This window comes from Eulemur rufifrons, chromosome 8 (assembly GCF_041146395.1).
Source record: "Eulemur rufifrons isolate Redbay chromosome 8, OSU_ERuf_1, whole genome shotgun sequence".
NCBI classification, from domain to species: domain Eukaryota; kingdom Metazoa; phylum Chordata; class Mammalia; order Primates; family Lemuridae; genus Eulemur; species Eulemur rufifrons.
The window spans coordinates 96,400,026-96,418,174 of NC_090990.1; the positions used below are offsets into that span (position 1 = coordinate 96,400,026).

The window sequence follows — 18,149 nt, forward strand, 5'->3', positions numbered from 1 at the left end:
CCTTGGGAAACTTCTTCATTTTTCCTGTCACAAAGAATTGGCGATTCAGTAGTCACAGGAGTTTGTAATAAATAACCCACATTGATTTCTCTGCTCCAGAATGATTTGCTTCCCTTCCTCCCAGAGCCCTGACACTTGCCCCGAGAGGAAGTGTTGGGAAATCATTTACAAAGTGGCACAGACTCCCTACTGCTTTGGATATAAATCCAGGCTGGATGGGGTAGTTCTGAGGCAAGGGATCTAGGCCTCCAACCCCGGAGCTTTCAGCCAAAGATATTTCCTCCACGGGGGTGAATTCAGGTCCTGGCAGCATTGGCAGCAGGACGTGACCATGGAGAAGCTGTTGTGGTGTTTCCTGGTCTTGATCAGCTTCTCTGATGCTTTTGGCCAGACAGGTAGGGGCTACCCAGGTTATGCCAGAGATTTGATCTGAGGAATGGCGGTGGGGCCTAAGATTATACAAACTGAAGTCAGTGGAACGTCCAGCATGATGTGTGTGTGTGTGTGTGTGTGTGTAACTGGGGAAGGGGTCAGTCTATTTCTTAGTCCCAAACTCTATATGTAAGTGAGGGGCTAGATCTTTGTGATCTTAGAAACTTCTCATCCTTACTTGGTTTTCTATCTCACAGACATGGAAAAGAAGGCCTTTGTGTTTCCCACGGAGTCGGATAATTCCTATGTATCCCTGAAAGCACGGTTAAAGAACCCTCTCAAAGCCTTCACTGTGTGCCTCCATGTCTACACTGAACTATCCAAGACCCGTGGATACAGTATTTTCTCTTATGCTACCAAGAAACAACCTAATGAGATCCTCATATTTTGGTCTAAGGATAGAGGATATACTTTTGGGGTGGGTGGGACTGAAGTATTATTCAAGGTTCCTGAAGTCATCGTAGCCCCAGTACACATTTGTGCGAGCTGGGAGTCCACCTCAGGGATTGCAGAGTTCTGGGTGGACGGGAAGCCCATGGTGAGGAAGAGTCTGAAGAAGGGATTCTCTGTGGGGACAGAGGCAAGCATTGTCCTGGGGCAGGAGCAGGATTCTTTTGGTGGGAGCTTTGAGGCAAACCAGTCTTTGGTGGGAGACATTGGAGACGTGAACATGTGGGACTTCGTGTTGTCACCAGAAGAGATTAACACCGTCTATGCTGGTGGGACCTTCAGTCCTAACGTCCTGGACTGGCGGAAGCTGACATATGAAGCATACGGTGAAGTGTTTACCAAGCCCCAGCTGTGGCCCTGAGGCCTGATCGTGGGTTCTGAAGGTGCCTCTTGGGGATTACGCCTCATGGGCCCCTGGTGCTGGTTCTGGACACACTGCAGGCCTGCTCTGTGAACATGGCCACTCCTTGCTCACTCTGCCTTCCTCAGCACCTGAGAATGCAATTTAAGTGTCTGGATTGGGAGTTCATGAGCTACATGGGGAAGTTTTGTCCAGGAGAATCAGAATTGCAGGTGTTTTTTTTTTTTTTTTTCCTATTTTTGTGTTTTTTAAATTGAATGGATTTTAAAGATAATCGCTTACCCTCACTTAGATGATAAAACTGACACTGAGAAAGAAGTGATTTTTTTTTTTTTTAAAAAAAAGGTCACAAGGCAAGGACATTTCTGAGCTGAGAATGGAGTGCTGGTCTTCAACCTAATTCCCTACCCAGGACCACCCAAAGGGTGTTGTCCACATTCACAGGGCTCTTCAGTCTCAGAATTAGGACACTGGCCAGGACCCCTGGATTCAGAGTCCAGAGTGCTCATCATTATGTCGTGGGCACAGGTATCCTGAAATGGGAAACCCAGTATGACTGCAGTCCCTCCACTTCCTCAAAGCGTCCTGGAAGGGCAGGCTTTTTGTCCTGGGCAAAACTAGGTATCTAGGTGTAGTTACTTTGTTACTGCCAAGAGCTCGCATAACAGTGGTTTTCATTTGCTCTCACTGCTTTCTTAATTTTATAGTTCTTTCAGGAAACTCTTCTCCCACTCCTGGTGAGCCTCGTGGGGCTGTGAATTCCTCCTCCATCCCCACCTTCCCAACATACCCAGGCCATGAGAGTGGCTGTGTGACCCATACCATGCTGTCCTATTGCAGAAGCCCATCTCCCCATCTCCCATCCGGAGGTTGTTTTTGGGTGGTTATCTGTTCCCTGCAGGACCGATTATAGTCTTTCCAAGCACTGAGTTATGCCTTTGGGAGGGAGATATCTTCTTGCTGCTGGCTTTCCAAGCTGAGAGGCTGTGAGCCTGGGACTGCCAGCACCTATCCTGTTCACCACGTGGAGAGAGACTGTGAGGACAGCTCCAAGCTGGGAGTGGAAGAGCTGAGGGATTGACAGAACAATGGAGCCTTGGCTATATTGAGTCTCTCAGTCAGCCTTGCCTGGAACCAGACCTACACCTGGACCTCCAGGTCCAAGAGCCAATAAAGCCCTTGTTACTTGCATGAGTTTGAGCTAATTTCTGATGATTGCATTAGAGGCTGCGACTAACTTCTCTAATGACTTCTGAAACCAAGTCTCTGTGAGTTCAGACTGGCTGCCACTGTCCTGCAACAAAATATCCATAGCACTCCAACTTCTCCTGGAGTGTCTTGCGGAGGTTCCCTCTGACAAGTACAGCCCCTCTTTTGAGTTAGCTGGCCATTCATGTGGGGCCAATTGTGGCGGTTTTAATACTCTCACTCTATCATTATTCCAATTCGAGGAACAAAAACTAAAGATCATTGAGATCCATGAATCTGCTGCCAGGTTCAGTGACTGGAATGCACTGGCCGCAGTCCGCTGGGGTCCTTTGCAGAAATGGACCCCTGAAACGTGGTGGCTGCTGGCTTGCTCCAGAGGCTTTCACCACTGTCGTTCAGTACACAGTGAGCAATTAAAGTTGCTCCACAGAGGCCACAGCCAGCTATGACACATTTGGCCCCCTGTATATCAAGTGGTTACTTTAGGGAAGGCATGTGGTAGACTAATTAAGCATAGAGGTTCTGGGATCAGACTGCCTAGGTCCAAATCCTGGCTTTACAACTTACTAGCTGTGTGACCTTAGGTAACATAACTTCTTTATGTCTCAGTTTTCTTTCCTACAAAATGGGAGAAATAATAGTAATTATTAACAGCTCAAAAGGATGCTGTAAGCATCAAATAAGATCATGCAAATAAGGGACTTAGTACAGTGCCCAACACATAGTAAGCGTTTTATCACAGTTAGCTGCTATTATTATTATTATTAGGCTGTTTTGTATTGTATTCCTAAATAGCTTCATTTTATACCATAAAAGTACAACTTGGTAGAATTTGTCTGCTTTGGCAGCAGTTGAGAGGTATGATTTGTTAAAAATTAAATTTGTAACATTAGGAGGATTAATAACAAATCTTTGAAGCAATTATTTATGAATATTGAATTCTCTAGTTGACATTTTTTTTCCAGACAGAGTCTTGCTCTGTCGCTTAGCTAGGGTGCAGTGGCATCATCCTAGCTCACTGCAACCTCAGTCTCCTGGGCACAAGTGATCATCCTGCCTCAGCCTCCCAAGTAGCTGGAATTACAAGCACATGCTACCACACTCAGCTAATTTTTTTCTATTTTTTTGTAGAGATGGGGTCTCGCTCCTGCTCAGGCTGGTCTCAAACTCCTTACCTCAAGTGATCCTCCCACCTTGGCCTCCTAGAGTGCTAGGATTACAGGTGTGTGCCATTGCACCTGGCCCCTCTAATTGACTTTTGATAATTATTGGGAAACATAGAAGTAAAGGATATGTTCTCAGGCAAAAATGAGAGTGCAAATATTCTCTGTTGTCCAGTTAGGGCAGATCCATATACCCTGCTATTCAGCTAAGCAGGAGAGAGGGCTGATACTTTTTTCTAGTTAAAGAATCCAGTCAGGAGATACATCTTAATTGTAGAAGGCCATCCCAACTCCCTAGGGATGTGGGTTGAGCTAATATTTTCTTCAGAATTCAATTACTGATACCTTGCTATACATAGTCTAGTGGACAGCCTGTGGCCCTAATAATTTTAGCTAGGAAAAATTTAACAGCTGGTATTTGAATTCAGTGAACATTAAAAAATCTTAACAAAGCATTCTTAGAATGTTTACATTTAAGCAAGTTAGCCTACTGGTATATACTTCAGCATAATGTTGTTAGAAAATATTCCTAGGTAACTGGTGAATTGCCATACTATGTAAAGTTGTTAGATGTAATCCAACTAAATGTTAGATGACAACTGCCAAAGAGGGGGACTCTGGTTTGGGCATGTTGGTTTTAAGTAATTCTTTTCTGTGGCGAATGGAGAGTAAGATCAATTGTCCAATGAGGCCACTTCTAGCTGATGTTAATAAAGCCATGTCAACAGCACTCGTTTTCCCTTATGGCAGGGATCATGCACCCAGCTTGTCCAGAAGTAGAATCAGGCCTCAAGGCATAAGAGGGCCAACTGGTGTATAAAACATGTAATATACACCAGAGGGCCAACCTGTGTATAAAACATATAATAAAAACAAGGTGAAACAGAGGAGCAGTCCAGTGCATGCCGAGATACTACAGTGCGTTTGTAGGTCAATAGTATAGGTCAAAGATGCTGGAGGCTGCTACCTGATAGGACACTTTCCCTTTGGAACTGAAAGCAGCCACATTGGTACAAGGGACAGGGGCAGGCCTGACTCTAATGTGAGCACCTTATCATGGGATGCAGCACGGTGATGTACAGATCAAAAAATTAAAATCTCCCTGTGTCAGGCAGAAATATTGGATCATTGTCCAGGCAACAAGCCTTGCATATTCTCTAGTAAGAGGTGGTCATGATGCAGGCATGGTTAAGATTGGGCTGTACACAGGGCCAGACGAGGGGGAGAAGCCATCTCTGCGGTGAGACCTGGTCTACCCAGGGCCTGGAGGAGAGACTACAGGCTACCTCAAAAGTGGGGCTGTGGCCTGATGGGAATGAATTTGGAGTTCCAGTTGACAAAGTAAGTAGAATGTTAAATGTGTGATTTTCTCCCCATGTTTTTGCTATCCCCAAGTTTGCTGTGCCCCAGGGGAGCAAAGAATGACAAAGAAAGCAAATGACTCCAGATCATGGACCACCACCACCAACACCACCCAAGTCAAGTTTCCAAAGTACAGATTTCTGATCCGTGGAATCCCAGGGAAAAAAGAGAAGTGCTGCTTTGATTTCTAAATAGCTTTGTCCTCAGATAACTACCCTCTAGTCTCAGATGGGTTGGCATGACTTGCCTGGATGCCTTCCCTTCAGTTCCCTATCTTTATTTCATCTATGCATCTTTTCATTTCTCCTCTACTAGAAAGTGGGTTAAGTGGGCTTGTTATCCTCTTTCAGAACATGCAGACTCCTAGCTCAAATTTCCTGGATCGCCTGGCCCAGGGATAAATTGTGGTCTGTTGATTACAGGCATCACTGTCATCTGGGTGTTTATTATGAGTGTAGATTCATGGACCTCAGACCTTTTAGAGCAGATTCTCTGGAGTTAGAACCCAGGAATATGGAATGTCAAAAGCTCTTTTGCACAATGTGCTTTTAGAACCATCACTTTAGTGTTTTCCTGGCAGCTCAGCTGTCTTATCTCGGGGACATGTCTGGCTCCCAATAAGCTTGCAACCAGATGGTCATCTTTAAAGAAGGATCTAGTGCATCTTGACTCAGGTTTTCCCCTTGGCCTACTTCTGGTGTATTCTTTGTGGACTCATTCAGCGAGGTTCCCTCTGCCCCACGTCCTATCATACACACAGATAAGTGATCTCACAAGGTCTCATCACTTCCCCCAGGATGATAATTCCTTAATCACACAGGGCAGATCACTCACAGTCTTAGAAAATACCTTACACTTACTGAGCTCTTACCATATGCCAGGTTCTTTACAAATAAGTAAGTCCTATATATATATATATATATACACACACACATATATATATATGTGTCTATATATATATCTTTACTTGTTTAATGACAACCTTATAAGGTACTATTGTACAATCATTTCACAGATGAGGAAACTGAGGTCCAGAGAGGATTTGAACCTAGGCAGTCTGGCTACACAGCTCTGTGTTCCTGACCACTGTGTTTTACCACCACAAAATAAAAGTTTCTACCCTGCACTTATCCCCTAGTGGAGGAGGGAGAGTATGGGGATGTGTGTGGTTTTTCTTATGCAGAAGCCATTCCAGGATGCCATGAATCCAGAGTGTTACCTACTCATGCAGGTACACTGGCAAGCTCCCTAGTTTTCATTTGGTCCTTATGTGTTTAGAGAATGGCTTGCACATAGAAATCCTATTTGGCTGCAGCATCAGCACAGTGTTAGGTTGATTATGCCTGTGCAATACTGTCAAAGTTCTCCTTTGGCCTGGTCCCCGTTACCACTTCTACAGTCATGTATGCCCTTAGATGTAACTTCATATCCTAGGAAGCATTCACCAAAGGCAGAGGATCATATGAGGAATTCTCTAGGCCAGCAATTCTCAACTTTGGATACTCTCATTAGAAATACCTGGAGAGCTTCCAAAAATCCAGATGACTATATCAGATTCTCTGGTGGTGAGACCCAGGCATCAGTATTTTAAAGCTCCTTAGTGATTACAATGTACAGCCAAGCCTCCCACAGTGGAGGCTGAGGTTCCATTGTTCTAGGCTGAGTGATAGCAGAGTCACAGCTGTTGTTCCTGACTGTTCATGTAGTTATTTCTGACCAATATGCCCCTTGCTTCCTCCTTTCCTTCTGTTATAGTGGTTTCAGTTTCAATTACAGGAGCATACCAAATTTTATTTCAGCACTGGAGTTTAGAGTTGTAGCTCTAGAATTAAATAAAGTGACAGCCTTGTATTTAGCATGTTCTTATTTATTCAATAAAGCCTCACTGTGATAACAAACATTCTGTTTGTTTTAGACTGTTTTTTTTTTTCCTCCCAATTGATACTTTGGATCTCTGCAATCTGGAATGTTTGATCTACTGGGGCTTTAAATCAGAGAGAATCCAGAGTGTCAAGATGTCTAGAAAAGCTGAGATCCTCAAGTATTTTTATTGAAGCATCACAAAATGTAAGAGGAAGAGAGAGAGGCCTCCCAAACAAGATATTTAAAGGAAGGGCAAAGGTCGCATTGCAAGCTGATTTATTACACCTCTCTCACGATCAAGTTCACCCAATGCTCTGTGATACGAAGTGAGCAGTTACAGAGCTGCGCAGGCAGGTTGCTGGGACCAGGGGTGGATTGCAAAATGGTTCATGGGAAGGTCTTTCAATTTCTCTCTTTGTCCATCTTTCCCTTATTTCCCTCTTGCTTTAGATCTTGCTCCAGCTCTTGCTCTCTCGATCTCTAGCTTTCTCTTTTTCAATTTTAGGCCTTGTTCACAGTGCATCTGTTCCGGAGGTAGTTCCAGTAATGTAGTGGGCTCCAGGAAATCAGTACAATTTCCAGTGTCTACCTATCACATTGGTAGCTGCATTCTTTTGACTTTCCTGGGGAGCTCAGGTGTTAACAAGAAGGCAATTTGGTATTGGGAAAATATCTTCTGCCTTCTTTGTCCCAATCTTTTCAGTTATCAGATTTTTTGGCTTAAATTACGCACATACCTTTTATTGGGCAAATAGTTAGAATGAGAGGACAAAAGCTGTCAAAGCAATTATTTTAAGTCAGTCTTATATTTAAAAAAAAAAAAAAAACAAAACCCAGATGCAAAAAGTTTGGAAAAGGATAATTAAAAAGAAAATTTAACTGTACATCATTAAAAAAAAAACCATTCCAGAAATGTACTAGCATTTGTAATAGCACTTTCATTTGTTGTGTGTTTAGAATATGCTACCCACATGTTAGTTATTTCTTCTAATCAATGGTGAAATAACCTCTACTCAATTTCTCATTGAATGTCAGTGAGAAAACTGATGAAAAGACCACGATGAATAAGCTCAAGATTCTTTTTACATAAAATTATAATGTTTTATGTAGGAATTTATATATTGCAAACTACTTTTGTACCTAAATATATATATCTCTCTCTCACGATGTCTAACTGACATTGTTCTCTGTTTTAGGCATTCCAGGCATAAAGCCAAATAGCTACAGTCAGACTGGGTGTCCTATTCAATGAAACAGTACCTTTTGGAGCTTCAAGGCTTACTGATCTTCATTCCTTCCTTCCTTGCTTCTTAATTACACACACACACACACACACACACACACTTCATTTTAGAAGCAATACAACCACGTTACAAAGATGTAGTAGGGAAAAGTATCCTCCATAATTCCATTATTGTAAGAAAACATTATTTGGGGGCATGTCTTGCAGTTTTGTATTCTAAAGTAGTTATAATATTTTCTTTAAAAATAGTGTATATAAAAATCTGTTATCTTTTTCTCTTATAAGCATTTTACATGTTGTAGCATAAAATTCACGACTAACATTTTAAATAGCTATCCATCTATTTAGTGGATGTAGACGTGCATAATTTACTTAAACATGCCCCAATTTTCTAATTTCTTTGTATCCTAAGTAATGTTAAACGATTGTCTTTGTGACTAAGCTTCTCCCACGCCCCCATATTTTACATCACTTCCCTAGATGGATTCCCAGGATGTGATTGCCCTAATTCACCAAGCAATGCCACACAGAGCTGCTGGAGCACCAGCAGGCCCCGTGGAGTCTCCAATAAATAACCCATATTGATCTCTCGTTTTGTGATTTATCTTGCTCTCTTTGCTCTTACAGCCTTGATTCATGGCTCCAAGGGACAATTTTGGAAAATCATTTACCAGCTGAGACACCCTGACTATTGCACATATAAGGTCAAGGTGGGGCAGACCTGAGACAGAGGGACCTCAGACTTCCAGACCCAGAATCTAGCCACTGATACTTTTTCCAAGAGGGTAATCCAAATTCTGGGCACACTGACAGCAAGGAGGGAACATGGAGTTTCCCGGTGTGTGTGTTTCCTGGTCTTCATCAGCCTTCAGCTCCCCAGACAGGTAGGTACTGCTTCAGCTGATAGCTGAGATCTTGTCCTGGGGTTAGGTGTGTGCAAAGCCAAGTTAGGGAAAAGGGACAGAGTGGGCAAGGGGTTGTGGTCTGGGGAAGAGTTCAGTCTATGGTTTCTAAACCCAATCTCTCTGCTCATGGTGAGGAAATACACCTTTATGACCTAACAAGCTTAACTGATGACCTTTTCCCTCTCTGCTTCCTATCCCACAGATGTGAACAAACAGGGCTTTGTGTTTCCCCAGAGTCAGATAATTCCTTTGTGACTCTGACTGCAGAGCTGAACAAGCCACTCAAGGGAGATGAGACCCATGTACTCCTGTTTTTATAGCTCTCAAAGTGATTCTGTTGTTCAGCCAATGCTGAGAGCCATTGCATTTATGTGTCTGTTTAAGAGCAAATGAGCCAACTTTTTTTTCCTCCTAAAGGACTGTATGTGTCTAACAATGGTCCTGCCAACATTTTCATTTGTCTTTATAGATGTACCCACCGCATTTTATTGTGCTTTACTGTATTCACTAAAGAATACAGGAAGAGAATTTTTCCAGCATTCTGCCCCCACCATCAGGATGTGGTCATTGTAAATTAGAATTATCTTTAATTTTTTTAATCTTTTCAATTTGAAGATTTAGAAACCTAAGAAATGTTTAGTTGTTATTTCTGCTTAATTTATTCTATATTTTTCTTCAGGATGACTGATACTTATTGTATGAAACGTCCATGGTTTTTCCTTCCTATTTATCATCACTCAGGTCACTTTTATCTGTGTCCCTTATCTTTATAGTTTGAGCTTTTATTTTTTCAAAACTCTTCTCCATATTACTGATTTCTTTTCTGCTTTGCATATTGGGATCCTTAATAGTTCTAATGCTATTTAAAATTCTGCAATGCTTTTTGAGTTTCCTTAAATTTTTCCTGTAATTTAGTGTGATCTTTTTTACTTTTATCAAGTCTCTGTTTTCTTCAATTTACTTGAGAGTATAATGTAGTTGCTATATAAAGTTTTTCTAAATTTTCCTGTGATTAATCTTTTAATTTTTTTGAAGTAAATCTTTTGCATACTTTAAATAATTTTCTTCTATATTTTAGTACTTTTCAGTCCCCTTATTTGTTCAAGTATAGTGTGAGGGGTGAGCTCTCCTTGAGTTCCCTTCCTGCCCACCTGACCACAGTTGGGTTCTCTAAGGACCTTAGCCAGCTGGCTGAGGTCACTCTAGGAGTTTCTAGTCATTCAGCCCCAGATCACTTCTTGCAACTTCTCTTTTAAGTGACCCCTCACCTCCACCAATTTCTGCTGATTGTTCCAGACTCTCCTAGGTGTACTTTTTCAGATATTTGTGTCTTCACATCTCTCTTAAAGGGATGATCTAGAATGCTGGGGAGGACATAGTTAATAATAGCAGCATCATCAGGCAAGACCACATCTTGGGTTCTTTTGAAGAGGGTGGTAGTCTGGGAAGGCTTTCCTGTCCCTCTGATGAGCCCCTCCCCTTGGAGGAGTGCCATGTCCCAAGTCCAATATCCATTGGTATACAGCCAAGGAATCCAAGATCACACACAGATGAACGCTCTCTCTGGAGCTCTGGGATCCTTTATTCTTCACCAGGTACAAAGCAAGTAGAGATTCTTGTTTCAGTTCTGTCCTGAAGCTTAGATCTAGTGGGGAAAAGTTTCAGGAAGGCCATGTTTACTTTAGGTCTGAGCTGGGTTCTTCAAATCCAGTGTTGCTAGCCACAAGGTGATGTTGTAATTCTTATTTGAGTGTCCATTTCTCAGTTTATTTCAAACAGGGGAAGAGGTGATATTGTTCCCTCAAAGCTCTAGTAGTGCCATGAAGAGAGATGGAAGCTCCTCTACTGAGAGATTGTCCACTTGCAGGCAGCAAGAGTGGAGTCTTGGCAGGACTTCATACTTGTTAGAGCACTAACAGGGCACTTGACAATCTCCCTCAGATAGTGTGGGGGATCTGCCATCATCAGTGAGTGATGGGGTTTACCTCTGGAGTCAAGGAAAGCTTATCCTGGAATTCTAACTCTGAAGTTGTGAAGTTCTGCGGGAGGTGGGATTGGCTCACCTCAAAACCAACTGAGTCATCCCACTTTACTCAGAGGAAAAAAAGACACTTTATAAAAAAGACACCTGCTCTCAGATGTTTATAGCGTGTAATTCACTATTGCAAAGATGTGGAAACAACCCAAGTACCCATCAATACGTGAGTGGATTAATAAAATGTGGCACATGTATACCATGGAGTACTACTTAGTCATAAAAAATGGTGAATTAATAATACTTATTGTATTAACCTGGATAGAACTGGAGATAATTCTTCTAAATGAAGTATCACAAGAACAGAAAAACAAACATCACATGTACTCATCATTAAATTGGAACTAATTGATGAACACTTACGTGCACATATGGAAGTAGCATTCACAGGGTGTCAGGCAGGTGGGAGTGGGAAGGAGGGGATGGGTAAATTCACACCTAACAGGTACAATGAACACTATTTGGGGGATGGGCACACTTCGACTCAAATGGTCCAAAAGCAATTTATGTAATCAAAAAATTTGTGCCTCCATAATATTCTGAAATAAAACAGGCAAACAAACAACAACAAAAAATGAGTCCTGATACATGGAATCTCTGGATTTTGTATTGTTGGTGCTAAGGACTGAAAGACAGAATGAGGTCCCATTCTTCTCAATATGTTTTACTCATGTTTGGGGTCAGAGAGGAACTATTGAAGGTCTAACCTGTACATTTGTATGGCTCATTTGCAGTTTCTGAAAGTTAATCTTTTCTCCCCAGCCCTAGGGGTTAAGATAACCAGACTGACTGAGCTCAGACCCTAGTTCCATCTTTTAACAGCTGTGTGAACTTGGGTAAGTTACCTGCATGCTATATTCTTCAGGTTTCCTCATCTTTTCAGTGGGGATAATATAAGGCCTACTTCACCTGCACAAGCTAGTGCTCAGGGCATGTTATCTACGATTTACCACTAATATTATTGTTAGCTTGATCATGACTGTGGATTTCAATGACCTAGGCTCTGGATCAGAGACCCAGTAGGGTGGAAGGGATCCATCAGTTTAGATAATGAAGAAGGGATATGTGACTCTATGGGGGAATGTGTCAGCGTGTAGTGGAGGAAAAAAATCACAGAAACTATCAGGAGCTTAAGTCATAAGGGGAAAATTAGAACGGCCTGTGCTGGGAATGCTGTGGCTGCAGGAAACAGGCTCACTGAAAGGCGGAGGGAAGACGAGGGCGACGGGGTTAGGAAGCTTTAGAATCTGGCATGTGGTCGGAAAAACTCTCACTTGGATATTTAGGAGGACATCAGAAACTCAGGATGAAATCCACTTAAAAGACAGGCTTTATTCTACAGTCAAAACAACAGGAAATGAGAAGGAAAGGAAGATACTGTGATCTGTCCACACTCCCCTCCAGGGGGCAAGAGGTGCACGATCTGCGATCTGCGTGGGAGGTGGCTGCAAAGCTTTCAAAGCTTAGCGCTGGGCTCCCTTCAAAGGAACGGAGGAGCCACCGAGAGAAAGGAAGTGGGGCATTAGAGGAAGCGCATCAGATCGCACTTCTGAGGAAAAGGAGAGAAAGGAAGGTTTCTGGAAGAATAGCCCAAGTGGGCTATGGGACCTGGACACTCTCCATCTGAGGAAGGGCAGGGGCTGGGGCCGGACCCCTGAGAGCAAAGACTTTGGAAGTGCAAACTGCGAAGCTAAGTTCAGAGTCTACCCACTTTTTGCTGAGAAGCCAGGCTCAAAGAAGCCGCATTTCTACACAGTCTTCCCTATTTCCATTAGGCAAGAAAAACGATCTTTTCAAATGCAAATAAGATCAAGTCTCCTCCAGATGAAAAGCCTGCAAAAGTTTCCCACTGCACCTAGTGTAAATTCCAGATCCCTTATCTGTCCCTTAGGGCCGTGCCCTTTCTGACCTGTGCTCCTTCTGTCCCCATGTCACACTCTCTCTCTTTCATTCTGCAAATTCCAGCCCCTCTGCCTTTTGTCTGATCATTCCTTTTGCAAATATATATCGATCCCTGTGAGATGTACGCTTGCTTTAGATGCTTGAGATAAGCAATAGAACCAGAAACAGCAACAACCCCCCACATCAGATAAAATCTTGGCCACCTGGAATTGCATTACTGCAAGTTTAAATGTGCTTGATTTGTTTCCACCTCACGGCCTTCGTGTACTTTTTAATCTGTGCCCTAAGTGCCCTTTCTCCAGATCCTCCTGTGTGTGGCTGCTGGCACCACATCATTCTGCCTCAGATCAGATTCTGCTCCCCAGAAGGACTTCCCCAGCCATTTCCATCACCTGTTACTGTTTTCTAAGCAAATATCACTATCTGAAAAAAATTCGTTTGTTGTTTCTGTTTGGTTTGCCTCTTCCACTAGACTGTAAATTCCATGAAAGCAGAGACATTATTCCCTGTTGTATTCCCAGTTTCTAGAATAGTATGGGTCCACATAGTATGTTCTCAATAAATATTTGATGAATTAATTAATTCAAGAGAAGGCGGCGGCAGCTAAGAAATGCTTTGGATTCTGCTGAGGATGGAGAAATACTTAAAGAGCAAGAAATTGTTAGACCATAATTCTGCTCACAGAGTGGCTTGCTATAAATGTGAGGTAGCTGGCTCCTTAGTGAAGTCCACATTTGATTCAGCATTACCCTTCTGGGTAGGGAGGTGGAAAGTAAAAGATTACTAATGCTGGGATAGACAAGGAGGGGATCTGGTAGCTTCAGGAGAGCTCTGATAATTGCAGACCACTGCAGATCTCCACATTTTTCAGAGACAGAAGTATTCCAAATGCTAGTCTCCGTAATTAGAAGCAGTATATATATTGGTGAATTTTCCTCAAGGTTATGGAAAATACTGTAGTACAATGAACTTCTTGAAAGGAGGGAGATTTCTCCCAAGTGTATGTGTATGTGTGTAAGATGTGCTGATTTATTAATGTTTAACTAAGAGGCTAGGCTCTCTTGTTTTTAAATGGAAGTGTAACATATCTATAGGAAAATGCACAAATCATGGGTGTATAGCTTGATTAACTTTCCCCAGGTGGACATACTTATGAAACCATCACCAGATGTAGTAATTCCAGAAGTCCCCCGTAGCCCTCCCAGACACAATTTCCCCAGCCAAAGGCAACCATTATTTTGATTCTAATTCCATGGATTAGTTGTGGCTGTTTTAAAACTTTATATAAGAGATTCTTTATGAATCATTTAAGTTGTTGACACGATGCTCCATCACCCCCAAATACTTTAGTGTGTAATTCAAGCAAAGACCTTCTCCTACATGACCACAATACAACCATCAAAATCAGGAAATTAACACCCATATATCATTATCATCTAATTTATAGATCCCATTCAACTTTCACCAATTGTCTCAATCATATTCTTTGTAGCAAAATGATCCAATCCAGGATCACATGTTGCATTTAATTGTTATGTTTCTTTAGTGTCCTTTGATTTCTAGAGCATTTCCTCATTCTTTCTAGCCTTTCCTTAACTCTCATTAACTCTGTGTAACTCTCCTCAGCCTCATCTTAACACTGGCATGTTACAGGCCAGAATATTCCTCAGCTAGAGTTTATCTGATGTCTTCTAATGGTAAGATTCAGGTTATGAGTTTTTGGTAGAAATATCATGGAATTGAGTCTGCATTCTTCTCATTGCATTCTATCAAGAGGAACACAATTTCTATTTGTCCCTTTACTTGATCATTTGATTAAAGTGGTTTCATCCATTTTTCTCCATTTACATTTACTCTTTTCTCTTTGTAATTGGTAAACATGTTATACGGAGATACTTCAAGACTATGTAAATATATCATTCCTCATCAGACTTTCACTCATTAGTTTTAGCATCCATCAGTGTTTCTTGGATGAATTAACTCTTACTATTATAGTTTATCAAATGGTGATTTTCTAATTCCATCATTCCTTCTACTTTATTAGTGGTATTTTATTGTATGGTAAAAACTTTCTTTTCTCATTTATTCATTCATTTATATCAGTATGGACTCAGATAATTTTTGGTTTCATTTCACTGTCTAGCACATTTACTTAAATGAAAACGGGAACTGTGGGACATCCATTTCTTGTTCGTAATTTCAGGGTGAATGCTTTTGATAATTTGAGATTAAGTATGATGTTTGATTTATGTTTTTTAAAAGCACTCTTGCATCTTTTGGGGACAAAAGGGAAAGTTTAGCTTTGCAAGTAGGCATTTCTATGGATAGTAGTCTCAGGCCTGCTATGTCAACTCTTTTCTGTGAAAACACATACTCCTTTGGAAATCCAACTACTTTGACAGGTCATATGTACATTGATGGTCACATATACTTTGCTCTGGCTTGTTCTCCTCTAGATGCATCTGGGAGTGGGATTGAAGTATATTCCAGGGTGGAAATCTGCTAGTGTTCTAATATGATCTCAACCATTTTCTGTTTATTTCATTCCCCCACTAGGTAACCCTGTCCTTCAGGCCCCCTACCCACCTAATACCTCTGTCCCAAGCACTTCTGGTTTGCAGAAATGTCTTCCTCTGTTGTGATTGATTCTTATATAAGGTGATGTAAGGGGAGGAGGGTGGAAAACCGAATGCTTCCTAATTGGGCAGACCATGTGTATTTCTTGTTATGAGCACTTTACCCCAGCTAGAGTCACCCTGATGTGAATCATGCTGGTGCTCACGCTAGGCTGGGGATGCTGTTTTCTAAAAAAGCCACCGGGATGGAAAGGGCAATAATTCTCACAGGACCATGTGGGGAAGACAATAAAAGGCCAAAATAGGATATTGTTTCCCAGTCTCTTCCCCAGCTGTGGGGCCTGACATCCTTTTGCCCTAACATTCTTGCCTGTCACATTGGGGCTCAGTCACCTGTAGTTCCTCCCAAACATTTCTCCCATTTTTTTTGTATTGGGATCCAGCAACCTCCTTCTCATTTTGGTGGCTTCCCCCAGAGTTTGGCTCAAGGGAGGGAGCCATGATCCCATAGCAGCTTGTCATATGCCACAGAACTGTCAATATTTTAAGGAAAAACTTAATAGAAGGGTCACAAGAGCCATAAGAAGGAAAAATGGAGTGTTATTGAAGGACAAGACATGAATAAATTGGAGGGACATGTCATCTTCCTGGATGAGAGACTTCATATTATAAAAAATCTCAATCATTCCAAGAATGTAAATCATTCCTAAATTAATACATAAATTTAATATAATTTGAATAAAATTTCCAGCTTATTTTAATCAAAGAAAATAAATATGAAATTGACCTTGAAGAATAAATAGGTGATAAATGCCAAGAAATTTTTGAAAAGGGAAAAAATAGTAAGGAGGATTTGTTTAATAGCTACCAGAACTTCATATCTATCAAGCCACTAGAATCAAATGGATATGGCAGTTGAACAGGAATTGACAATAGATCAGTGAAACAAACAAGAATTCAGAGACAGATCCAGGTATATACGGAGTGTATAGCAATTCATTTCAGTGGAAGAAAGAATGACTCAGACAGTAACTGGCGTTGGAACTGTTGCCTATCCATTTGAAATAAAGTTAAATCTTAAATTTGCACAATATACAGAACTAAAAATTTGATGGGTTAAATTTTTGTACATAAAACAACAAAACACCAAAAGCATTAAAAAATTTAGGAAATCATTTGTAAAATCTCAAGTCACGGAGACTTTTCTAAGCAACACAGGAAACCCATGGCTACATTAAAAACCTTCCCTATGGCTAAAGTTAATATAAACAAAAACAAATACCAAAGTGACAAACTGGGAAAATGTTGCCTCTCCTCTCTTTCTCTCTCTTTTTGTATGTGTGTGTATGCATGTGTGTGCATCAAAGGACTAATATCTGCAATATAGTAAAAGAGCTTACAAATAGATGAGAAAAAGAAATGGCAAAGTGTACATGTGAAAGGACAATCACAGCAAATAGATTGCAAGTGGCCAGTAAACATCTGAAATTATGCTCAATTTTACTTGTGAGAAACGCAATTTAAAGACAACGGCATGCTACTCTTTTGTGTTATTAGATTGGCAAAAATGTTGTTAATATCCAGTTATCCTTAGGTTATGGGGAAATAAGAATTTTCATGCATTTGTGCTGGGAGTGTAAATTTGTAGAAGCTTGTTGGAATTTAATTTGACAGTATCTAATAAAATTTTGAAATGCTTATATTCTTTGACCCAGTACATCTGCGTATAGAAATTTATCCTACAGCAGTAGGATCAAAGTCCTCAAGGAGATACGTAAAAACATACTCATTACAGCGTTCTAACAGCAAACATTTGGAAAAACACACATGTTCATCAATAGGGGAATTCTAGAATATGGATGAATAAATTGTGCTACAACCATACTATGGAATATTGTACAGCTATTAAAGATAGATCTATAGGTACCATTCAGGAAAAGTGTTCAGGGAAAAAAGCAAGTCACAGAACATCATATGCAGCATAATCCCATTTTACAACACAAGAACATTTTTATGTGTATGGACATACATTTGGTAGGTAGGTAAGTAGATAGATAAGAGGTAGACCTGTATAAAGGCAAGATAAACTGGGAAAGATTCCGTTTGTGTTACAATAAATAGGCAGAGATAAGACCTCTCTATTATTACTTTATTATAGAAATTTAAAAGTGTTTAGATTGTGTCAGTCAGTATTCTGTGTAGAAGTGAGCAATTATTTTAAATGGGAAAGAATTTAATATAAGAAATTAAGTGTTTGCAAAATTAATAGAAGAGCTACAAAAATAGGCTTTTGATTGGCCTCTGGGTATGAAATGGTTCCTAAAACAATTTGAGGCTGCCATAGGAACTTCAAGTTATGAATACAATCCCGTAGCTAACAACCTAGGACAAAGAGAATCAGGAAATGGCTATTTCTCAGCACCTAGGGTACTGGAGAACAGGCCCTGGCACTGCAGCAAGGAACTCTCATGTCACCATGACCTTGTTAGCCAGCAAAAGCTATGTGATGGACAGGAGGAAAAGGGCTTCCACCTCAGTTCATCTTCAGAATTGCATGTAAGGTCATGGAATTGACAGAACCTGTTATACATCCAGTGTCCGAGCTGCAAAGGAGCCTGGGAACTGTAGTATTCAGTTTATCACCATTG

At 41.1% G+C, this 18,149-nt stretch overlaps 1 protein-coding gene across 3 annotated transcripts; it reads left to right on the top strand.

Annotated features, from left to right (window-relative positions):
• The first annotated feature begins 200 nt into the window (after positions 1 to 200).
• CRP (C-reactive protein) lies at positions 201 to 2,039 on the top strand. Of its 3 annotated transcripts, none has more exons than XM_069480371.1 (3): positions 201 to 395; positions 630 to 764; positions 1,164 to 2,039. In XM_069480371.1, exons 1-3 carry the CDS (start codon positions 332 to 334, stop codon positions 1,241 to 1,243), a joined length of 279 nt encoding a protein of 92 aa, XP_069336472.1. In that variant the 5' UTR covers positions 201 to 331; the 3' UTR covers positions 1,244 to 2,039. The 3 variants fall into 3 exon arrangements, with proteins under 3 accessions (XP_069336472.1, XP_069336471.1, XP_069336470.1); XM_069480370.1 differs by having other exon boundaries at positions 204 to 395; positions 630 to 761; positions 1,128 to 2,039; XM_069480369.1 differs by having other exon boundaries at positions 212 to 395; positions 630 to 2,039.
• Positions 2,040 to 18,149: the final 16,110 nt, after the last annotated feature.

What these genes read in the sequence shown, in the direction of transcription:
- CRP (XM_069480369.1), top strand. Translation starts at nt 332, where the DNA reads ATGGAGAAGCTGTTGTGGTGTTTCCTGGTCTTGATCAGCTTCTCTGAT. An exon ending in TGATGCTTTTGGCCAGACAG is followed by an intron (nt 396 to 629) that starts GTAGGGGCTACC and finishes TCTATCTCACAG; the next exon opens with ACATGGAAAAGAAGGCCTTT.